At 48.1% G+C, this 24,958-nt stretch overlaps 1 protein-coding gene across 1 annotated transcript in view; it reads right to left on the bottom strand.

Annotated features, from left to right (window-relative positions):
* The window catches only part of PKMYT1 (protein kinase, membrane associated tyrosine/threonine 1), a 226,367-nt gene extending 208,185 nt beyond the window's left edge, over positions 1-18,182 (bottom strand). The window contains 5 exon segments of the mRNA XM_030210271.1: positions 10,722-11,212; positions 11,747-12,036; positions 12,039-12,196; positions 15,381-15,495; positions 17,884-18,182. Coding sequence (XP_030066131.1) covers positions 10,722-11,212; positions 11,747-12,036; positions 12,039-12,102 — 845 coding nt within the window. The 5' untranslated portion in view covers positions 12,103-12,196; positions 15,381-15,495; positions 17,884-18,182.
* Between the last annotated feature and the right edge of the window lie 6,776 nt (positions 18,183-24,958).

Here is a 24,958-nt window from a genome sequence, read left to right as displayed (position 1 = left end):
AAAATAATAGCAAACAGCATAAGGAATGTCAAGCCAAATGCAAAGCACTGTTAAGGAAGGCAAAGAGGGACTTTAAAAAAAAAATTGCGTTGGAGGCAAGAACACATAGTAAAAAAAATTTTAAGTATACTAAAAGCAAGTAGCCGGCAAAAGAATTGGTTGGAATGCTAGATGACCGAGGGGTAAAAGGGGGCAATAGAGGAAGACAAAGTCATAGTGGAGAGATTAAATGAATTCTTTGCTTCAGTCTTCACTGAGGAAGATTTGGGAGAGATACGGTGCCAGAAATGGTATTCAAAGCTCATGAGTCGGAGAAACTGAATGAAATCTCTAAATCTGGAGGATGTAATGGATGCAATTTGACAAACTAAAGAGTAGCAAATCTCCTGGACCGAACAGTATTCATCCCAGAGTACTGATAGAATTGAAAATGAACTTGAAGAACTAGTAATATGTAATTTATCCTTAAAATTAAGTGTGGTACCAGAAGATGGCGGGTGGCCAATGTAACACCAATTTTTAAAAGGTTCCAGGGGAGATCCGGGAAATTATAGACCAGTGAGCCTGATTTCGGTGCCGGGAAAAACGGTAGAGACTATTATAAAGAAGAAAATTACAGAGCATATTCAAAAGTGTGGATTAATGAGATAAAGCCAACATGGATTTAGTGAAGAAAATCTTGCCTCACCAATCTATTACATTTCTTTGAGGGGGTGATCAAACATGTGGATAAAGGTGAGCCGGTCAATGTTATGTATCTGGATTTTCAAAAGGTGTCTGACAAAGTACCTCATGAAAGACTCCAGAGGAAACTGGAGAATCATGAGATAGAAGGTGGTGTCTTATTGTGGATTGAAACTGGTTAAAAGATAGAAAACACAGAGTAGGGTTAACTGGTCAGTATTCTCAATGGAGAAGGGTAGATAGTGGGGTTCCCAGGGGTCTGTGCTGGGGCCACTGCTTTTTAACATATTTATAAATGAGCTAGATATGGGAGTAACTAGTGAAGTAATTAAGTTTGCTGACGACACAAGTATTCAAAGTTGTTAAATCACAAGAGGGTTGTGAAAATTAGAAGAGAACCTTACGAAACTGGGCATCCAAATGGCAGATGATGTTTAATGTGAGCAAGTGCAAAGTGATGAAAGTGGGAAAGTGGAACCTGAACTATAGCTACGTAATGCTAGGTTCCACATTAGGAGTCACTGACCATGAAAGAGATCTAGGCATCATCATTGATGTTATGTTGAAACCCTCTGCTCTGTGTGTGGCAGCGGCTAAGAAAGCAAATAGAATGTTAGGTATTATTAGGAAAGGAATGGAAAACAAAAATGAGGATGTTATAATGCCTTTGTATCACTCCATGGTGTGACCACACCTCGAATATTATGTTCAATTCTCATCTCAAAAAAGATATACTGGAATTAGAAAAGGTATGGAGAAGGGCGACAAAAATGATAAACGGGATGGGACAACTTCCCTATGAGTAAAGGCTGAAGTGATTAGGGCTCTTCAGCTTGGAGAAAATACGGTTGAGAGGAGATATGATAGAGGTCTATAAAATAATGAGTGGCGTGGAAGGGGTAGGCGTGAATTGCTTATTAACTCTTTCTAAAAATACCAGGACTAGGGGGCACACAATAATGCTACAAAGTAGTACATTTAAAAGAGAAAATACTTCTTCACCCAATGTGTAATTAAACTCTGGAATTTGTTGCCAGAGAATGTAGTAAATGCAGTTAGCTTAGCCAGGTTTAAAAAAGATTTGGAAGGCTTCCTAAAGGATAAGTACATAGACCATTATTAAAATGGACTTGGGAAAAGTCCACTGCTTATTTCTAGGATATACAATCTACTGGCAATGGCACTGTTCTACTATACCTTGGTAACAATACCTCACACACAATTAGGGAGAACTCGTACAGTAATGCAGTTAGTGAAGCATTATATCTTAAAGTAGGGAAGTCCCATAGGTCGCTGAGGTTTCTGTGATACCCCCTACTTTGCGACAGTTGTAATCATCGACTTACCCTATCACCCTCCTTAATTGCTTATAATTGGTTTTTGCTATTTTACTCTTTTTCTTAGTTTTAACTTTTTTTATAAATGCTCACAGTACTGCATACTCATTAGAGTATCTGGATTGGCCACTGTTGGAAACAGGATGCTGGGCTTGATGGACCTTCGGTCTGTCCAAGTATGGCAATATTTATATAGATCCAGGTACACTTTTGGTCTCATAGGTATATTTCAAAGGCAGATTGGTCCAATTTGGTAGACTTGATGTCTAATTCTCTGCAAGCACCTACAAAGTTGGTGCCGTAATCAGAACAGATCTGCTTAGCTGTACCTCTGATGGAGAGGAATCTTGGCTAGGCATTAATAAAACTTGAAGTGTCCACTGACTCAATAACTTGAATGTGAACTGCTCGAATGCTCATACATGTGGAGTGGAGGAGTGGCCTAGTGGTTAGGGTGGTGGACTTTGGTCCTGGGGAACTGAGTTCGATTCCCACTTCAGGCACAGGCAGCTCCTTGTGACTCTGGGCAAGTCACTTAACCCTCCATTGCCCTATGTAAGCCGCATTGAGCCTGCCATGAGTGGGAAAGCGCGGGGTACAAATGTAACAAAAAAAAAAAAAATCACAGCCCGTTTACTGTTAGACGCTCCACCTCTTGTGCGTCGTATCACTACTGACAAGGGTCCAAAAACATCTAGACCCAGTCTGCTGGCAAATCTGCCATTCTCTGTTCTTGTTGTTTGCTCCATAGTCTATGACATTTGACACACTGATGTATGTCAGAGGTAATGCCACAATCCATAATTCTGCGGTTCTGATAGCTCCCACTGTGAAATGTCGCCTTGATGTTTAACTTGCTCGTGGTAATGACGCACCAGCAAGGTAAATATATGGTGCTGACCTGGGACAATCAGAGGGTTATTTTCACCCTTCTCTAGTTCTGCTTTTGTGAGGCGGCCTCCTACTCTCAGAAGGCCTTTCTTAACGATGAAGAAGTTCAATTTCAGAAATTGGCTACTCTTTGGAAGGTTCATGCCTTTACTAATGCCTTTGAATTCTTCTGCATACATGTTTCTTGTTGTACACAACATAGGATGGAACTCTCTGCTCGAATAATCTCACTTACTGAGAGAGGCTTTGTACAGATGTGCCATAAGTGCCAAATGTGTGAGTGTTACCCAACTTGAGAAACAATGAGCTCCCAAGTTGCTTTCACGCATAATGTTACTGATAAGAACAGTCGTGTCAGGATTTATGAGTTCCAAGGAGTTCTCCATTACTGGAGATATGTGGTCCTGACAACCACGTGATTTCCATTAGGTGACACGCCAGCACAGCTCTAGTGGCATAATCTGCTGGACTTTGGTCTATCTGCAAGTAATGCCTCACTTTTAATTGTGTTGACTTCCGTATACACTCAACTCTGTTGCTCACATACACGTAAAATCTGCTGGTTTGGTTGTAGATGTAGCCCAGGACAACTTTACTGGAGTAAAAATTGACTGTTTCTATTTCAATGTCCATTTCATTTAGAATCATTTCAGCTATCTCCATTACCAGTACGGTACCACACAATTACAAGCATGATTAGAATGTGGTGTTAACTTGGCCTTGCAAAAGATGAACCCCAAATGAGATAGCCCATTTGTATCTATAGTTCTCAAGTAGGCCACTACTGCTATGGCCTTTTCATAAGCATCTGAGGAGGGAAAATTAGGTTCTTACCTTGGTAATTTTCTTTCCATTAGTCACAGCAGATGAATCCATTACGAATGGGTTGGTGTCCACCTACCAGCAGGGGGAGATAGAGAACACTGAAAACCATAGTGCCTCTAGGATGGCTAGCTCCACCTGCCTCTCAGTATTTTGAAGCTTCCAAAGCAGTGTTAAACCGTAAAGAAGCATAACATGAACTTTCCTCACAGCAAACGAACGCCCCAGAACAGGAGCAATAACAAAAAGGAGGGACTAACAACCTCCTGTGTTTTCCAACTTCTCCCAATGAGGGAACATGTCTGCAAGAAAAAATGAACACAAACAGAGTCAATCAGGGAGGGATCATGGATTCATCTGCTGTGACTAAAGGAAAGAAAATTACCAAAGTAAGAACCTAATTTTCCCTTCCTTGTCATCAGCAGCAGATGAATCCATTACAAATGGGATGTATCAAAGCAATCCCTAGATAGGGCGGGAACAAGCCACACCACGCGCAAGCACTTGTGCTCCAAAAAGTGCGTCCCTCCTGGCAGCCACATCCTGCCTGTAATGACGGGCAAAAGAGAGCTTAGAAGCCCAAGTAGCTGCACTACATATCTCTTGAAGAGAGAGTGCTCCCGTCTCAGCCCAGGAGGAAGAAATCGCTCTTGTGGAATGTGCCTTAAAGGCGTCAGGCGGAGGCCAGCCAGTTAGCAGATATGCAGAAAAAATGGCTTCCTTAAGCCAACGGGCTATAGTGGCTTTAGACGCTGGAGACCCTCTGCGAGGACCTGACAACAATACAAAAAGGTGACCAGAAGTCCTGAAAGCATTAGACATCTGCAGATACTGCAACAGAGCCCTGCGCACATCCAGAAGGTGCAACTGCCCAAAAGATTCCAGAAACTCCTCCCTAGTAAAGGAGGGCAGATAAATAGGCTGGTTTAGGTGAAACGCTGAAACCACCTTAGGCAGGAAGGAAGGCACAGTACGTACCGTTACTCCGGACTCTGAGAATTGCAGAAATGGGTCTCGACAGGACAGCACCTGGAGCTCAGACTACCCGTCTTGCTGATGTAATGGCCACCAAAAAGACCGTCTTTAGGGTCACATCCTTCTCCGAAGCTCGCCTAAGCGGCTTGAAGGGCGAACACTGAAGAGCCTTTAATACTAGCCCCAGGTTCCAAGCCAGACAAGGGGCCCGCACGGGAGGCCGGAGCCGAAGCCGAAGCACCCCTCTAAGAAACCATGCAATGTCCGGATGCTCAGCTAGGGAGAGGCCAGCGACCTTCCCCCGAAAACCTGCCAAGGCTGCCACTTGAACACGCAGGGAATTATAGGCCAAGTCTTTTTGTATATCATCCTGCAAAAGGTCAAGTATCGGCGAGACAGAAGCCCGCATGGGTGTGATCGCTTTAAAAACACACCAAGCTTCAAACTGGCGCCAGATCCGAACACAGGCAACGGAAGTGGAACGCTTGCGGGCCTGCAAGAGAGTGGCGATGACCTTGTTAGAATAGCCCTTGTCTCTCAATTGCGCCCTCTCAATAGCCATGCCGTAAGATCAAAGCGGCATGGATCCTCCATGGTCACCGGACCCTGCATCAACAGGTTCGGTACCAGAGGCAAAGGAAGGGGAGCCTGCACCAGCATCCGCCGGAGGTCCGCATACCACGGCCGCCTGGGCCAATCTGGGGCAATGAGGATCACTCCTTGATGCAGCCGAATTCGCAGGAGTCGCCGCCCTATTAAGGGCCAAAGAGGGAACATATACAGAAGGCCCGGGGGCCAGGGTTGAGCCAAGGTATCCACCCCCCTAAGCGAGGATCTCTCCGTCTGCTGAAAAAGCGAGAGACCTTGGCATTTGCACTGGAAGCCATAAGATCCATTCCGGGAGGCCCTCATTTGGCACAAATCTGAAGAAAAACTTCTTCTGCCAGTTTCCATTCCACCGGGTCGAATTGATGCCTGCTGAGAAAAATCGGCTTGCACGTTGTTCTGACCTGCTATGTGAGCTGCTGACAGAAGCTGCAGGTGTAGCTCGGCCCAGTGGCAAATCTGAGTGCCCTCCGCAGCCAGGGCCCTGCACTGAGTGCCGCCCTGACGATTGATGTAGGCCCCCGCTGTCGTGTTGTCTGACATACCCGGACAGCAAGCCCCTTCAGGGTCTTGTGGAAGGCCATAAGAGCCTGGAATATTGCTCTCAGTTCCAAGCGATTGATGGACCACCCCGCTTCCACGGGTTTCCACTGACCTTGAGCATAGCTTCCCTGGCAATGAGCTCCCCAGCCCAACAGGCTGGCATCCGTTATCACCAGGAACCAAGAAGGAAGCGCGAGCGGCATTCCTCATCGCAGCATCCTGTCGGAGAGCCCCAATCCATACTATGCCGGGCCCGCAGGGAGCCATGTTAGTCTGCGTTGATATTCATGGGAAATTGGAGACCATTGATGGAGCAGGGCAATCTGTAGTGGCCTCATATGCGCTCTCGCCCAGGGACCACCTCCAAGGTGGCCGTCATCGACCCCAGCAGTTGGACAAAGTCCCAAGCTCAGAGGGCGAGACATCCGCAGGAGCAGACGGACCTAACTCTGAAGCTTGCACCTCCTGTGGTCGGGGAGAAAGACAAACCCCAAGGCCGTGTCAACCAAACCCCCAAATACTCGAGAGACTGAGAGGGGGTCAGGTGACTTTTGAGTATATTGACCACCCAGCCCAGAGTCTGCAGGACTTTAACCACTGTGGCAAGACGACTTTCGTCTGCCGAATCAGCTCTGATGAGCTAGTCGTCTAGATAGGGGTGAACTCTGACTCCCTCTCGCCTGAGAAAGGCAGCTACCATCATCATTACCTTGGAAAAGGTACAGGGAGCTGTGGCTAGGCCGAAATGCTGGCCCAACACCGCAAACCGGAGGAACCGCTGATGCGGGGGCCAAATAGGAATGTGCAAGCTTCCTTGAGGTCTAGAGACATAAGAAACTCTCCTAGCTGAACCGCCGCAATGACGGAGCGCAGGGTTTCCATGCGGAAGTGTCGCACTCTTAGGGCCTCGTTGACTTGTCGTAAGTTACTACTACTACTTAACATTTCTAAAGCGCTACTAGGGTTACGCAGCGCTGTACAATTTACATAGAGGGACAGTCCCTGCTCAAAGAGCTTACAATCTAGAAGACAAGTGAACGGTCTGAAAGACCGCCTTTTCAAGGGACCACAAAATAAATGGAGTAGCGACCCGCAGCCGCGTTCGGCGGCAGACACCGGGATCACCACTCCGAGGTGCAGCAAGACTTGCAAGGTCTCCTCTACCGCGCCCGTTTGACGGCAGTGCCGCATCGGGACTCCAAAAACACGTCTCTCACCGGTGCACCGAATTCCAATCGGTAACCTTCTCTGATCAGGTCCAAGACCCACTGATCCGAAGTAATCTTGGCCCACTCCTCGAGAAAGAGGAAAGACGTCCTCCTACTGCAGGAATAGAGGAGTGGGCCGGCGTCCCATCATTGGACGCCCCTGAACTCCTGGCCACAACCCGGCCGCTGCGGAGCGTTTGTCTGAGCGAAAGGAGTTCCTCTGCTGAAACGGGCAGGTTAGAAAACCCAGCAGAGCGCCCCGGGCCATACTTGCGAGCTTCACGGAGCGAGGTCTGGAAGCGGAGGGAAACAGAAGGCCTTGGCCTATCCTCAGGTAACCGCTGGGGCTTCGAATCCCCTAGGTCTTTAACAACCTTCTCCAAATAACAGGAGGCCCCGAAAGGGTAACATCACCAGTCTTTGCTTAGATGGCCATGTCTGCCACCCAATGCTGCAGCCAAAGGAGGGCAGCGGGCAGAAACCTCCACAGATATCTGCTTAGCCGAAGCTCTGACCAGATCATAAAGGGCGTCAGCCAAAATGACAGGGCCGACTCCATCCGAGGGGCAACCTCAGAGAGGGCCCCCGCACCCTCCGTGGGCTGATCCACCGCCTGTTGTAACCAGGAAAGACAGGCGCGGGCTGCATAGGAACTGCAAACAGACGCCCTTAAGGCAAGGCCCGATATTTCAAAGGACCGCTTCAGCGCGGATTCTAGCCTCCGGTCCTGCATGTCTTTCAAAGCGACTCCTCCCTCTACGGGGAGAGTGGTCTTTTTAGTGACCGCCGTGACCAGCGCGTCCATTTTAGGCATCCCAAAAAGGGCCAAGTGAACCTCACTCAGAGGGTAATGCTGCCCCATAGCCCTGGCCACTTTCAAAGGCCCCATCGAGGTCAGACCATTGAACTGAAATAAGCTCCTGGATGGAGTCATGCACAGGAAAGGCCCATATAGGCTTCTTAGTACTCACCATCCTAAGATTAACAGAGGAGGCATCGCCCTCGGCAGGATCATCAATCGAGAGAGCCTGCAAGGCATCAGCAATGAGAGCTGGCAGCTCGTCGCGGTGGAAAATCCGAACTGCATTGGGATCACACGAATCCAGTGGCAAATAGGCACCCTCCTCCGGATCCCTCCATCATGTGGGCCTGCTGATCCCTCAGACTCCCCACAGCCTGACCACCGGGGGGGGGGGAGATGCGCCACCTGTAGACAGGGGAATTTACCAGTCTATGTTTAGAGGTTTCCAACGCTCGGAGTAAGAAATAACATCTGTAGCCATCCCCGGGGCATCAGCACCCGGAAGGAAACTAGAATGCAACGCAATGTCAGACACCTGTGGCAGAGCTCTTTTCAGCATGAACACCTTATGCATCAGCAAGCACAAACTCAGGGCAGAAAAACTCACCCTGGCCCTCCGTCCCCGAATTAGGCGAAACGGAGGTTGGAGCTCCTCTGGCAGCCTCGAAACGAGGCGTCCCCCCTGCACTCAGACTCCTCCGCCATCGCGGGGGTCGAGGCATGCGGCGCTTCCAAAATGGCGCCGCTGCCAGCTCCATCGAGCGGGAAGAATCATCGCTCGCCATGCTCATACTAGCTCGAGCATCTAAGGAGCACGTACTGCAAAGCCCCGCTGCTGACCTGCGCTTACCACAGTGGGGAGCAGCACTTAACTCCTTCAGCAGCCATTGCCTGACTGGACGGAAATATAGGAACAAAATGGCGCCTTCGCACCAAACTTCCCCCGTTCAGAACGCTGTCTGCGGGACATCCCTGGAGGAGCTGGGCACCACTCTCACCTCAGAAGACCAATGAGCTCCAGTCAAGCTGCACTGAACCAGAATCTCTGGAGAAAGCCTCAGACAGCCACACAGTAAAAGCGCGCTTTTTTTTTTTTTTTTTTTTTTAACGCTGTGAGGAAAGCTGAAGGAAGGCAGCAACAGAGGGACTCCGGAGGGGGGAATGGGTAAGGCAGGGAAAGGGCGAACCTATATGCCCTTTAAAGTGGGCACCACCAGCCACAACACCCTGCTCAACTGGCAAAGCACAGGAGCCACCCCAGGCAGAAATCCAGGAGCTGATCAAGCTACGTCCACACCTGCTGGGAGATAGAGAAATACTGAAGGCAGATGGGACTAGCCGTCCAAGGGTCACTGTGGTTCTTCAATGTTCTCTATCTCCATCTGCTGGTAGGCGGATACAACCCATCAGTTAATGGATTCATCTGCTACTGATGACAAGGAATGTGTTCAGTTTTGGAGGCCGTATCTTGCTAAAGATGTAAGAAGATTTTAAGCAGTCCAAATGAAGGTGACAAAAATGGTATGGGGCTTGTGCCAAAAAAATGTATAAGAAGAGACTGGAAGACCTGAATATGTATACCCTAAAGGAGAGGAGGGACAAGTGATACAGAGGTTTAAGTACTTGAAAGGTATTAATATAGAAACAAATATTTTCCAGAGAAGGGAAAATAATAAAACTAAAGGACACGAATTGATGTTGTGGGGTTGTAAACATAGGAGTAATGTCAGAAAATTCTTTTTCACAGAGAGGATGATTGATGCCTGGAATGCCATCCCAAGGCAGGTGGTGGAAAAAAAACGGTGGCGGAATTCAAAAAGTTGTGGGATGAACACAGAGGACCTCTAATTAGAAAATGAATGGTATGTGAAATAATGCTTAGATGGCAACTCTGGCTGTAAAAATGGTGCTGGCCTGGCATATACGGTCTATGTCCCACATAGTGCAATCCAGTTTAAGATGGACTGGAGAGGACTTCAACAGAGACTCCAGTAATTTGGAACATGAGGACAGTGCCAGGCACACTTTTATGGTCTATGTCCCGCAAATGACATGAGAGATTCAGATAGGTTGGAATGGACTTTGACAGCAACTCCAATAGTTGAAACATAAAGACAGAGCCAGGTGAACTTCTACGGTCTATATCCCAGAAACACCAAAGGAAGACCATGATCAAGTATATAATCTAACATTCATGGTTGATTTTAATCTTGAACTGATAATGAATGTGACTGTTGGGCAGACTGAATGGACCTTTCAGGTCTTCATCTGCCATCACTTACTATGTTACTAAGTTAGAGCTATTGCTGCATTCCTTCCCTATCAAAAGGTCAGCAAGAAACTTGACAAAATAAAACAAAAAAACACATATCCAGGAAGTACAAGAATACGACAAAGTTGGAAGTAACATGAAGAGGCCTCCTAAGAGTGCTGGTCTGTTACAATCCACACTTGGGAGTCTATGTTACTATGTCTAAAAGAATCTGAAAATCTGAAATTTGTCATATTGAGTGAACAAGAAATGGTTATTTATTATTGTGTACCCAATGACATTATAGGATTCTAAAAACTGTAGAATCTGGGTTCTTAGATAATACTTTATATGGACAGAACCGAGTTATTTTGGATTTTAGTTAAATGATTGTGATTGGTATGATTTAAGAGGGTGTTGTGTAAATGATGGCTGGTCTCGAGTGTGTGCGCTTTACTATCAAACTATTGTGTTCCTGTTTTGTTGTCTGTTTTAATTTCCTTTGCACATTGTAAACCGTTTTGATTTGATTACAAGGAAAACGGTATATCAAGTGAAAACAAATACTAAATGATAAATTACTCAGCCCATGTATATCTCACCTGAAAACATCAGCAGCCTTAGTGTATTCTCCATCAAGGAGCTCAGGAGCCATGTACCGAGGGTCCCCCTCCTGTGCATCACTCAGGCTGCCACAGCCCAACTCCAACATCAGCCCAAAATCACCAAGTTTACAGGTACTGTGAGAGGACAGGAAGATGTTGGCAGGCTTAATGTCCATGTGCAACAAGTGGCGCTGATGCAGGTGATGTAGGCCATGCAGCAAGTCACAGAGGAATGCCCACACCTGGCTCTCAGATAGGGGCCCATGCTCCTCACAATGCTGCTGCAAGCTCGCCTCACAGAGCTCCGTTTGGATGTATAGCCTTCGTTTCTCCTCCCAGGCCTGCACAAAACGTACAAGGTTGGGGTGCCAGCCTACCCGTTCATGCTTCTGCACTTCTGCTAGCTTGCGCTGTCGGTCTGATTCACCTCTGAAGTGTTCCATAGAGCGCTTAACTGCATAAAGTTGGCCATCTTCCCGGCTTCTGACCTAGAAATGCAGAATAACACTTCTTAACATATAGTGTCATTTGTTTACATGATAATTCCTATTCTACGGTTCCCTAATGAGCACTGGATGAAGAGTGATATGAGAGCCTGTGAGTAAGGGATCCCTAACCAGACCCAGAGGGAAAAAGAGTAGGTGCATAACAAATCCATTATTCACACAAAAACGAGTAATCTGAACAGCTACAGGTGATGGCTCCTTGACAAGAGCCATGTAGGACAGAATACACAAAGAAATCATGCAAAAATATGATGAAAGATTAATAGGATATTAATAGGATGGGACCCATGAGGCCGAATGGATGATGGTTCCCTCAGTCAGGTAGTGCAAAGAAAAAAATCTCAAATTATGAGAGGAAGGAATGGTGCGTACAGAGATTCTTTACATGATGGCTCCATACTGACAAATGGAAGAGAACAAAGACAGAAGTGGTGCACAAAATGTCTCCTTGATGAGTGTGACAGAGCACAAAGATTCTAAATACAGAAGCCAGATACTGTAGCACCTTCTTCTTACCTTGTAAACCTCCCCAAAGGAGCCTCGTCCTAACTTGCAGATTCTCTGGAAACACTGCTCAAAGAACAGCTCCCTCCTGCTTTCATCATAGAGTCGGCTATGTAGCGGCTGTCGCTCTGGACTACGGAAGGATACGCTCTGTGGCCGAGGCTGACTCCAAGACTGGCAGCGATGTGGGAATATGCGACTGATGGGTGGGACACTCTTGGCTGGTGGGCGGGGAGGCAGAGTATAGCAGAGAGGGCGCCCTTGCCGTTTCCGTGAGAAGCTGCACTCTGCGTCCTTGAAAAGGCTGGCACGGGGATTGGGGTACGACTGAGAGGAGAGTCCCCCATGGCATCCTGGGACAATGGCATGGCGGGCCTTGGCACCCTAGCAGCAGCGGACAATAGACTCACTCAGTTCCATTCTGACTCTCAAGTATCTTCTGCCATAAGCTCTAGAAGTTCTCTACAAAAAAACAAAAACAAAGAGAGAGATGCATAAAAAAACACATAGGCACCACTGAGACCGACAGTGTTACACTACGTTTTGTGAAACATTCATTTACTGTATTTCTACTCCACTTTTACATTAGCTTAGTGAGCTGCTATAGAAAAATGGATCATGAAGTTCAAGATGTTCATTTTTTTTTTAATCAATCATCATCAGATAATGGTAAGAAAAAGGTTGAAGAAAGTCACAGATGATGAAACCTGTACAAATATCTTAAGCTTTATTTTTTAACACAATCTTCAGCTTTATATTTATTAACACAATGAAACACATAATTATTGGGCCCTTTTACTAAAATGCACTAGAATCTGGGCTGTGTGGTAACACAGTATTTTAGCACACACTAAGCCCAGATTTAAGCACACACTAAGCCCAGATTTAATGTGGCACATTGTGGTTGAGGGAATTTTAAATGTATTTTATTGTAGAAGAGGGAATATGTCAGCTGTTTTGATCACTTTTTAAAAAGCTCTACTCTTATCAAGAGGACATGGTCTCAAAAGTGAGACTTATCTAAATTTACAGCTCCTGACTATAAATGCTATAACAAAAGAGGAAGACAGTTAAGTGATCTTCCAGGGTTCAATTCATAAGGCCCCTGGTGTAGATGGCACGAGTGTAATTTTATGTTCTAAAATATCGCCCTCTCTAGGGCTGATCTTTAGTTCTATTACTGAAGCTAAAATCATGCCGCCTTCTTTGTGCAGGGCTCAAATTATTGTATTATTGAAACCTGGGAAGGACCCTCAGCAAGCAGAGTCTTAACAGCCAATATCTCTTATAAACTACTAGTAAAACAGGCCCATTTCTCACAGAAATGAAACGGGCACTAGCAAGGTTATCCGAGTTCCAGCTTGGCCACCTCCCCCCCCCCCCCCCCCCCTCATCCGAGTTCCAGGCTCCGCTCCCTCTCCTCTGAGAGAGTGAGAGTGTGTGTGTGTGAGAATTAGACTGTGTGCGAGTACGTACATGAACAAGAGAGATAGAGTATGTTTGAGAGAGACAGTGTATGTATGTGTGTGACAGAGAGAATGTGCGAGTGTGTGAGAGACAGAGTGTGTGTATGACCGAGAAAGTGTGTGTGAGACAGACAGAGAGTGTGTGAGAGAGAGTACAATGTAGTCCTTGTGGCGCAGGAGTCGGAAGGTCAGCGGCGAGTTGTGGTACGAGTTTTCCGCCACCCTGCTTGTTTCAATGCAGTTCGAGCGGCACAGGAGTCTGTATGTCAACGGCCAGTTGTGTCGCGAGTCCCTGCCTTGCGGCCATTCCGAGTTCCATGGCACCCTCCCTTCCTCTCCTCCGAGTTCCATGGCCCCCTCCCTCCCGCTCCTCAGAGTTCCAGGCACCCCTCTCTCCCTCCCTCTCGTCACAGTTCCATGCTCCCCTCTCCTCTGAGTTCCAGACACCTGCGCCTCCCTCCCTCCCTCTTTCTCTGTCCCCTCCGAGTGGCAGCCCGACCTGCGTTGGCCGACCTCTTCTTAGTCCTCCGCCTGCCCCTCGCCTTCCTAAGTGCTGGCTGTAAGTGCCTCCGAGTTCCAGACACCCACGCCTCCCCTGCGTTGCCGGCCCTTTTCTTAGTCCTCCGCCTGCCCCTCGGCTTCCTAAGTGCTACTACTACTACTACTACTATTTATCATTTCTATTGTAAGTGCCTCCGAGTTCCATACCCCTACGCCTCCCTCCCTCCCTCTCTCTCTCCCCTCCGAGTCCAAGCACGACCTGTCCTCCGCCTTCCTAAGTGCCGGCTGTAATTTAAAACTTGTTACCTCTTGGTCCTGCGGCAGCAGTGAAAGTCGAGCAGGCATAGCGCTTCAGCCTGCCTTCCCTTCTGTCTCAGCTCTGCCTCTGGTCCCGCCCTCATTTCCTGTTTCCAGAAGAGCGGGACCAGAGGCAGAGCTGAGACAGAAGGGAAGGCAGGCTGAAGTGCCGTGCCTGCTCGCCTTCACTGCTGCCGCCGGACCCCAAGGTAAGAATTTTTAAATTCTGGCCGGCACGCAGGAAGGCGAGGAGCAGGAGGAGGACAGGTCGTGCTTGCACTCGGAGGGGAGAGAGAGGGAGGGAGGCGCGGGGGGTCTGGAACTCGGAGAGGAGAGGGAGGGAGGGAGGGAGGGAAGGGGGCGATTCTCTCCTCATCTCCAACGTTCTGTGGCTGGCTGTTGCTGGCTTCCCTTCCCTCTCATTTATCCGCCCTCTGACTTCATCACAAGGGCGGACCAATGGGAAGTGTGTTACGAACCCAGGCATCCAGACGTAGAACGTTGGAGGTGCAAATTATTATATAGGATGAAGCAAAACTTTCTGTAAAAATTCTGGCCAATAGATTCGCACAAATACTGCCAATCTGGTAGCAGCCCCCAGCTGGGCTGTGCATGCTCCCGACATGCTACAAGAAATTTGAGACATATAATAGCTGCTTTGGAGCAAGTCCAAAGAATGGAAGAGCCTTCTCTGCTCATCAGTTTCGATGTCGAAAAGGCTTTTGATAGGGTGATGTAGGATTATATGTTTGGAGTTTTGTGGTCTTACAGTATCATAGTGCCATTTTATGATGCGGTTCAAGCTGTATAATGCAGGTCATCTGCAGAGATTGGGGTTAATAGGCAATCCTCACATTCTTTTCATATCTTTCGAGGGACAAGGCAAGGTTGGCCATTGTCTCCCTTGATATCTGTGCTGACATTAGATCCATTAATTAGGGATATATTGAACAATCTAGACATCAGGAGAGTACACATTGGAAATACAGTTTTCAAGATTTCTGTGATTGCAGATGATTTATTGGTAAATATAGTAGATCCTGAGCATTCTTTGCCGATTCCGTTGGCAAGCTTTAGAGAATTTGGAGATTGTTCAGGTTATAAATTAAACATCTCAAGTATGAGATACTATCATCTCAATCTGTGGATGGCCAAAATTGGGCTCAAGGTTCATTTAAATATCTGAGAATACAATTGGCAACTGATAAATTGGGCTCAAGGTTCAGGTTATAAATTAAACATCTCAAGTATGAGATACTATCATCTCAATCTGTGGATGGCCAAAATTGGGCTCAAGGTTCATTTAAATATCTGAGAATACAATTAGCAACTGATACAGGAAGATTACACAAGTTTAACATCAATAATTTGCTTAAGAATACCAGTCAGTGTCTCCAGCTGTGGTCTAATTCTGCCATTGTCCTTGTTGGGTAGAATCAGTTTATACTGCACGACTCTTTTCTAAAAATGGTTGTATACCATGCAATTACTCCCACTCTGTTTAAAACAAAAAGATATTAAAAGCCTCCATAGGCATGTGACTCATTTTTGATTGGAAGTGGGGGGGAAACCAAACTGAAATTCAATTTTTTAATGATGAACTAGAGAAAGGGTGGCTTGCGACTGCCAGAAAATACACGGCCTGTCTCGAGACACTTTGTGGACTGGTTGATGGACGGGAATGTTTACACCCCTTTGGATGTGGAAAAGGTTTTGGCCCACATCCATGGTATTTAAATTATCTACTACAGAATAAAAAGACTGCTGTACCACAACACCTTTGGACTAGTGTGTTAGTAAATTCAATGCGACTTGTATGGCAGAATATAGCTAGGCTTTGTGGTTTTTTATCTTATATGGACGGGCCTGTTACCAATCAGTGATAATGCAGATTTTCTTCCAGGGTCATTTACTAATACTTACTGTTTGCATGGCGCAATAACTATTAAAAACAAAAAAAGGACATTATAGCCAGGTAAACAGAACTGTTGATATTAGCCTTTTCCAGAGCCGGTTGCCCTGAGTACCAAACGGTACCAGTGTTGTTATTCTACCACAAAGACCCCTGAGGAAGGTGGTTTAGCCAAAACATGGCCCGTGTAAGATCTTATTTGGGTCAGCTGATTTTGGAATAAAATTCTTGGATTTTCTTACTACTGATTTTGCAATAAGCTATTACAGCAAATATTGGATGTTGATGGATATAGTCCACTCTTCGCAACTTTGTTCTGTAGCAGGGAGATGGGCGTGGCAGAATATGTATATTGACAGTTGACACATTATAATACAATCACTATGTGGAGGGGTGGGATCCAAATTCAGGAAGTTATTCACTGTCGCTAAAGAGGATTCCTTGTCCATTTCTATACTTCACAACATGATCAATGAAGAATCCCCAACAATGGATTTTTCTATTATAACAACACTGGAACAAAGATTTGGGAAATCCTTTAAAGCTTCTGAATATTTCTAGGTTATTGTGGGACTATATGGGTGGCTCTAGCGTTAGCACATGCCTTAGTAAACAGGGCCCTTAGTTTAAACTCTGTTCAACTGATAACCTTGGTCTGCTGCCCTTGTTCCGTCACAGTTGAATGGAGTTTAAACTACATTGTTGACTGGTTGACCCTGCCGCAGCTTATCGAAACACTGCCCATTGTCGGTCATGGTCTGGTTTCGGCATTGCTGGGAGAAAGAGACTATACAGCTAAGTACTTTTTAAAATTGTTCAAGCTGATGTTTAGCAACTGAATAAAAACAAACATTTCTTCTTTGGGAGATTTTTTTCTGCCAGTGATGGAATCCTGCTCTACCAGCAGATAGCTGGGAGCTTCTTGAGGTTTTTCCCTTTCCACTATTTTCATTGCTTATTTATGCCTATGTAGAGAACCTCCTTATGTTCATTTGGGTTGATAAGACTTTTAAGTTCTTTTCCCAAACACTGATTTTGAAGTTTAAGTTAAAATAGAACCAATTGGAGCATAGATTCTTCCAACAGTTTCCCTATTTGTCTTGAAAAGCACCTACCAACATCATTCTGGTCAGACTAATGAATTCATGGAAGACTTGAGCTGACTGCAATAAGAAAATCCATTGTCCAGCTGTATTACACAGTACATGCTTCAAATTGCTACACAGATAGCTTGTACTTTAATATTCCCTTATCTCTTATTTGTCTTGTTTGTCCTAATTAGATTGTAAGCTCTGTCGAGCAGGGACTGTCTCTTCATGTTCAAGTGTACAGCGCTGCGTACGTCTAGTAGCGCTTTAGAAATGATAAGTAGTAGTACAATACGAAGAGACCTATGTCTACAAAACGAATAGAATAAGAAGCATTTAGTCAAGCTGATCGCCCAACTGGATGACAGGAGCTTCCTTTGTAAATATGACATGCACATCGGAACAGCAACTCGATCACACCCTTGCGCTGCAGCACATTTTAAAATACATTATAAAAACATTTAACATAATAAATTAACAACTTTAACAGGAAGTTTAATTATACTGCTTTAACAATGGCTGAAACACTCATTTCCCCGTTAATCTTACTGACTGCAGAAGTTGTCACATTTCAAACAAAAACCCAAGAAATTCAGTCAGAGAAAATTATTAGATACCAGGCGCCAAACGGTCTGGGGCTTCCCACTGTTTGCTGCACTGAGCCCCAAACACAGGAGAGCAATTTCTGAGCAGGCTTAATTAAGCTGCTCCCTTACCAGCAGGAACGAGGCCCGCAAATATAACAAGTCACACGCACTCGATGACCAGTCGCCTGTCCCTGTGGTCTGCCATCTAGCCCTCTTGTCTCCCCCTCTCCTCCCTGTTCGCAAACCAGCACCAGTCCCTCAAACATACCCCACCACACCACCACCTAATCACGCATACCTGAGGTCGCCCATTAAAAAAAACACAGGAGCTTTCCTTCTCCGGTGCCCTGTTCCCTATGACACAACTTCTCTCCCTCAGTCTCAAGCGTCCCGCCTTGCGAAAACAGGAAGTTGTGTCAGAGGAGAGCGGGACGCCGAAGAACGGGGTTTGCGGGAATCCCGCGAGGATGGAGGATGAAAGTAGGTACCGCCGGCCTCTTCCTTCCTTCAATAATTCAGCACATGCACGGAGTCCGGGCTCACGCGGCCAAAGAGGTTTAATAAGACAGACAGCACTGGAGACGGACTGAATGTGCCACGGAGCTTGAAGAAAAACAGGAGCTGGGATTACGTCAAAAAATTGAAGCCAATTAGGTTAATCTGTATTTCCCCTTCCCCGCGCAGCCGTCATCTAATACACTCAAAACAAAGCAAGCAAACCTATGACGTGCTGCATCCTCGTTATCGTTCTTTATTGTTGGCAGCATTTTTCTGTAATCTCACTTATGTTTTCAAACATGCTGGCTTTTTCGGCATACAGATGTACACAGAGAACGTATTGATTTAATCTGTTAGAGTACTAATTTGTTCTACATTTTAAATCATTGTGTCATTTGGAGGGGCTGGCTATAGGAGCTCCCTGTATTCGTGCAAAGATGTTTTCACCTAGTAATGGTCCACCAAGCAGACATCATGTTATTGAAACAGGCTAGTAAATCAGAAGACAAAAGGCCAAATTTGGTTCCAAACAAGGCAACTTTATTGCTAGCAAGTGAACAGCACCGAGTAATCTCAGGACACTGTGTGTCGCAAATCACCTGACACTTACATTTATACTTCCCTACTGGGCCTGCGCACTAGGCCCCTTACACGTCACATTCGGCATGCGCAATAAACAGTTGTAGTTCTTACAGTGCATAATTGTAGTTCTCAGTACATACACACGTCATAATACTGAAAAGATACTGGCAAGAGAAACGAAACTTAGCAGCTTATTCTACATACACACAATGCTCCTTTCTATCACAGGAGATAAGGCTCGTCGGCTCAGAGATGCAGGGCGGGGGGTGTTAGCACCCTCCAAGGCCACCTATTCATGTGGCACCTACGTGCAAGCTGATCTCGTATACGCCTTGCTACTACAGTTACAGTTACAAGCTATATGTCTAATAGCCCTGCATTCTGTCTTACATTAGTAAACAATAAAACTGGGTAAGGCACAAAGGTCCAGTGCAGTAATAAAGTATGGCTAAAAGCCAAAAGCAGAGGTACAATACATAAGTATAAGTTCATCAGTAGGCACAAAACATGAGGTTGTTCTGGTAGGCAGTAGTATTCGGGTAGTATCCGGCGTTCCACTCCTACAATTCCCCCCTTTTGATACTAGACATTCATTCTGATGGAGAGTATCATTCCCAGAACCCTGAAAAGGAGAGGAGAGACAAGAAGTATTAGCAAGGAGATCACAAGGAGCCCTAAGCCTTTGTGCAGCCGCTGGTTACTTCGCCGGGGTTGAGACGGAGGGCCCCTAGTGGAATCCCCCCCCCCTTTGTAGCCGGTCTTATGCTGGCACAAGGGTATTGGCTCATAAATTGATTCGGGAGGACAGAAGTCCGCGTCAGCCACAAGGTTCTTCTTCGTCAGCTTCGTCAGCCTGGGGAATGGGGGAGTACATCTGGAGAGCCATAAGTTGGGCAGCAGCTCGGCGGTCAGCGATACTTTCCATGGTGGAGCGGAGACACCTGAAAACTAAGGGAAGAGACAAAGGAATTAATAGGCAGGACAGCAAAAACAGGCCACCCATTACGAGGAGGCCTTGTAGACTCCCGGAGGTTGGCAACCAGCTGGTAAGGGAGGAAGTCCAATCCCAAGCGCTGTTCCAGGTTTGGACGGGGACGTGGGCCAATTTGACCATACGGTCAGTTATTTCGCTGATGACCTGGCTTTGGTCATCAATCTGTAAGCAGCAATTACTGAGGTTAAACTTGCCGCACACCCCGCCTTCCTGGGCTAAGAGGTAGTCAAGAGCCAAGCGATTTTGGTAAACTGCGGTAATGAGCTTAGTGTTCTGTCGGGCTAAAATGTTGAGGGCAAATGCCGAATCGTTGGTAAGGATCTCGAGCACTGCCTGCAAGCGGATAATGCGATTCAGCATGTAGATAGGAGTACGGTACCCGTATGTGCCATCTTCAGCCCACGTGGCCGGTCCATAGTAGTGAATGATACGTTCTGGCGGCCACTCGTTGTCTTTCCAGTCTCCAATTTGGACTTTGGGTTTGGTGCTTATAAGGGACCGTTTATGTCTGGCAATGTTATCAGGCCCCTTTTCCATGTAAAGGGGGATGCCCAACGTTTCGCCGACTCGCAGGGGCAGAAGGAAGAAACTAGGTCGGACGGTGCCCAGGAGACAGGTACCGTACCAGCGGGCCGGGAGCTGTTCATAGGCCCGGCGCCCGCAAATGTAGTAGTAGCCCTCCGGGGCTACCCACTTAAGGGAGGCATTCCCTCCGTGTGTCCACGTTGCGTTCAAGGTGGGTTCAGTCCATATGGGCTCCGGGGCAGGCAGGCGGTCCGTCTGCCACCAGGTATGTCGACTCCCGTTAAACTGAAGGACCCCCGTGCAAGCGGAATCTCCCACGGGTACAGAATAACGCTTCGATGGCGCTCGACTAGCGCAGAGGGTACCTATGATATTGGTTCTCAGGGCCCATTCGTACGGCTTTGGGCGCTGAGGAAAGGTAATGTTAGTTGTGTTGAGCGCATCCCACGTTTGTTGTCGGATCTCCTTCGCTTCCCAAGGCCATTGCTCACCCATGTCGGTGCCTCCACAGACGAAACAGTTGGTAATTCCCAAGGAGAAGGCGATGTTTTCGGCCAGGTTGAGGAACATATTCCGAGCTTCTGTGGAGATGGGGAACTTAGTCGCTGCCTCTTCAGCGCGAGCAATTTCGTCGAATACATCTTGGTACCCGACAACCGTGGTCTGGTAGTGTGTGGGTGCCTTCTCCTCAAGGCTCTGATATATGGTAATATACGTCAGCGGATCCATTCCTCCGCCATCAATGCCAAGGCCCCACGTCCCTCGCCAGGGCATGTCGTGGCCTCGGATGGGCCAATCTAGGGACACATAGTTACCAGCACCTCGACGGAATTCGCCCAGGCCGGTGCATCCGGCATATCCTCCTCCCGTATAAGCGCATACTCGTTCCCAGCCCGAGGCTCGAGTGTCGCCGGCACAGGGGAGCCAAACCCAAGGGGAGCAGCATCTCATGTCTGGACTGAAGGGGCAGACATACTTGTGGTCGTTCACATATGCCTGACGCCAACTTTGGCTTCCACACTTACGGGACCAAGGGTGTTTGTCCATGGCGGCGCAAACGTCGAAGGTGAGTGTAGCCACAGTTTGGATACCGCCAACAAGGATGCGAGTGGAATTGACGTAATACAGAATGCCATCTCCTTCGACCCCCGGGGGCCCGGCCACATACGCGGGGAGTCCTACACTGAGGGTGACATTGTAATATCTTGGCTTGGTGGGGCTATGGCAGACGGTGAGGTTGCCTTGGAGGCATCTGTGGAACTGTTGGAGGCCATCCGGGGTAATGATGGCACACGCCGGAAGGAACTTGCAATCGCCTTCTGGAGGCTGCGTCTGGTGGATGAGGGTGGTAACCAGGTGATATCCTCCCTCTATACGATGGCGCACCAGGCGCAAACATTCAGTGCAATTCTGGCTCAGGGTGGTAGGATAGCTCGGGACTGAGCAAAGGAGGAGGAGGAGGCTCAGCATTATATATATGGTGGGAGGTATCCGAGCCTTTGCAGCAAGAAGATAATGAGGCCCACGATGAAGGCTGCAATGAACACAGAGCCAAAGACGCAGTGGGTCCAAAAGCTGAGCTCCTGTTGCTGGGCAGGCATGAATCTGTCGGTTCACGTCTTTCTGAGGGTCAGCCGTAGTGGAGCGGCAGGATGTTGATGCGCAGTCCAACGCTTCGAGGAGCTGCTAGTAGGAGCAGCAGGCTTCAGTCGGGTCCAATGTATCCACACTGGGTTTCCTGCAATTTTAACAGCGGTTGGGGTCGTTAGGAGAACAAGGGAGGGCCCTTTCCATTTGGGTTTCAGACAGTCCGATTCATCCCACTCTTTTACCCATACCTCCTCTCCTACCCTGAACCGGTGTATAGGACTGGTAAAAACCAGGGGAGCTACCCTCTCAGTGTATTGCTGGATGTTTTGCACTACCTCGTGTAAGGCTCTCATCTGTCTCACTAAGGAATTCTCACCCTGTATCTGCAAGGAGTCGGGAAAAGAGGGTAGTGGTGGTGGCCTAGCGTACATCATCTCGTAAGGAGTAAGGCCGGTAGCCTTGGGGGTACACCTGAGATGTAGCAGGGCCAGTGGAAGCAGGTCGGGACATTTGGCTTTTGCTTCTTGGCATAGCTTGGCCAGCTGGTTCTTCAGGGATCGGTTAGCTCTCTCCACTACTCCACTGCTCTGGGGTCTCCAGGCACAATGCAACTTCCAATCGAGGCCCAGTCTTGTACTGAGCTGTTGAGTTACTTCACTGGCAAAGGCAGGCCCGTTGTCGGAGTTTATCTGCTTGGGGAGACCATATCTGGGTAGGATATGATGAATCAGTAGGGAGGTGACTTCTTTAGCCATTTCCGTTCTAGTGGGCTGGGCTTCAATCCATCCGGTGTATGTACACGCTGCGACTAGGATGGCTTTGTAGCCTCGAGCCGGGGGCATATGCGTGAAGTCAATCTGGCAAACGTGAAAAGGGCTAGTGCCTCGGAGAACATGCCCTGGCGCAGGACCGGGTCCCGTTCTTGGGTTGTTCCGAGCACAAGTTACGCATTGGCTGGAAGCATTGTTGGTCCACAGGGACAGTTTGTTGATGTAGTAGGTTTTCTCAAGCAGGCGCCCCAGAGCGTCCCTGCCCAGGTGAGTGCGGTCGTGAGCCTCTTTGGTCACTGCCCAGGCCAGGGCTTCGGGTATCCATATGCGCCCGTCCTGTAGTATCCACCAGCCATTACGTGACTCCAGACCCTCTTGTTGGGCCCACTCCGTTTCTTGGGGGGTGTAGATAGAGGTCTCTGTGGGGAGCTGGACTACGAGTACGGGGTCAGAAGGATGAGAGGAGTAAGGGAGTTGACTTGCCCTTTTTGCAGCATCATCCGCCCGTTGGTTACCGCGGGCAATAGGGTCCGTCCGGCCGGTGTGGGCCCTGCAGTGCATCACAGCCACCTTCTTCGGTTTCCATACTGACTCGAGTAATTGACAGATCTCAGTGGCATTTGCAAGTCCTTTCCCCTCAGCTGTCAGAAATCCCCTCTCCTTGTACAAGGCTCCGTGCACCTGGAGGGTGAGGAAAGCGTATTTGGAGTCGGTGTAGATGTTAACAACTTTTCCTTCAGCCCACAGGAGGGCTTTAGTGAGGGCGATCAACTCCGCTTTCTGGGCTGACGTTCCGGGCGGCAGGGCCATAGCCTCGATCACGTGGTCCTCAGATACAACAGCATAGCCAGCCCTTCGGCTTCCCTCTATTACTTGGCTGCTTCCATCGGTGAACAGGGTGATGCCCCCTTGCCAGGGTTGGTCCTTGAGGTCAGGCCTGCTAGAATGCACAGTGGCCATTACCTCTTCACAGTCGTGGAACGGTGGTTCAGGGGCCGGAAGGAGGGTGGCGGGATTAAGGTTGGTTGTGTCCAGGATCCGCACCTCCGGATTTTCGCACAGGAGGGCTTGGTATTTAACCAATCGGGAGTTGGTCATCCATCTGGGTCCGTGGCTCTCGAGTAGGCCGCGGATGGTGTGGGGTGTAGTCACGAAAAGTGTTTGGCCAAACGTGAGTTTATTGGCCTCGTGTATCAGCAGACAGGCCGCTGCAATGCTTCGGAGACAGCCCGGCCATCCTCGTGCCACGTTGTCCATTCCCTTGGAGAGATATGCTACAGGGCGTTGCCAGGTGCCGACCAGTTGGGTAAGGACTCCAAGTGCCAATCCCTTCTTTTCGTCGATGAACAAGTGGAACGGCTTGGTCACATCTGGCAGTCCGAGCGCTGGTGGGGCCACAAGGGCCTCCTTGAGGTCCTGAAGGGCTTTCAGTTCGTGTTTCTCCCACCGGAGATTTTGGCCCTCGAGTTCAGGTCCTTTCAGTTTGGCATACAAACTGTGGGTCAGGATGGCAAAGTTGATGATCCAAATGCGGCAATATCCAGCGGCTCCGAGGAGTGCCCGTAGTTCCTTCTTATTTGCAGGAGTGGGTTGGTTGCGGATAGCTTGGGTTCGGGGGATACCGAGCCTCCGGGTTCCTTCTCGGAGGCGAAACCCCAGATACTCGACTTCGATCTCGCATATCTGTGCCTTCTTGCGACTGGCCCGGTACCCCTGGGCTTCCAGGGTTTTCAAGAGGTAAAGGGTAGCTTCTGCACAGTCCGTGTACGTTTCCCGGGCCACCAACAGGTCGTCCACGTATTGGACGACCGGCCCGTACTCGTCCTGGTACGTTTTCAGGTCCTGGGCAAGTTGGTCACCAAAGAGGGTAGGCGAGTTCTTGAACCCCTGGGGAAGCCGGGTCCATGTATATTGCTGCTTATTTCCCGTCTGTAAGTCTTCCCACGTGAAGGCAAACAACTTCTGGCTATCGGCAGCAAGGGGGATGGAGAAGAAGGCGTCCTTCAGATCAATGACACTATACCACTTGCTGTGGGCTGGCACTTGGGCTAGAATAGAGTAAGGGTTCGGTACGAGAGCAACTATGTCGGCCACCTGGTTGTTGACTTTTCTCAGGTCCTGGACGGGTCTGTATTCTGATGTTCCTGGCTTCTTAACGGGCAGTAATGGGGTGTTCCACGCAGATCTGACAGGTCTAAGGACCCCTTGCTGAAGGAGTTTCTGTAGGTGTGTTTGCATGCTATGCCGGGCTGCATAAGGGATGTGATATTGTCCTTGGTTGACAACTTGGGCATTTGGTTTGAGTTCGATCCAGAGGGGGATGGCGTTGACGGCTAGTCCACCAGGGTTCACCTCCGCCCATACGTTGGGCACCTCTTCCATTAGGTCCCTTCTCTGTTGTGTGAAAGGGGTGT

The sequence above is a fragment of the Microcaecilia unicolor genome, chromosome 7, assembly GCF_901765095.1.
Source record: "Microcaecilia unicolor chromosome 7, aMicUni1.1, whole genome shotgun sequence".
In the NCBI taxonomy this organism is placed as follows: Eukaryota; Metazoa; Chordata; class Amphibia; order Gymnophiona; family Siphonopidae; genus Microcaecilia; species Microcaecilia unicolor.
The sequence above is the reverse complement of the archived record's forward strand: the minus strand, read 5'-3'. Positions and strand labels throughout refer to the sequence as shown.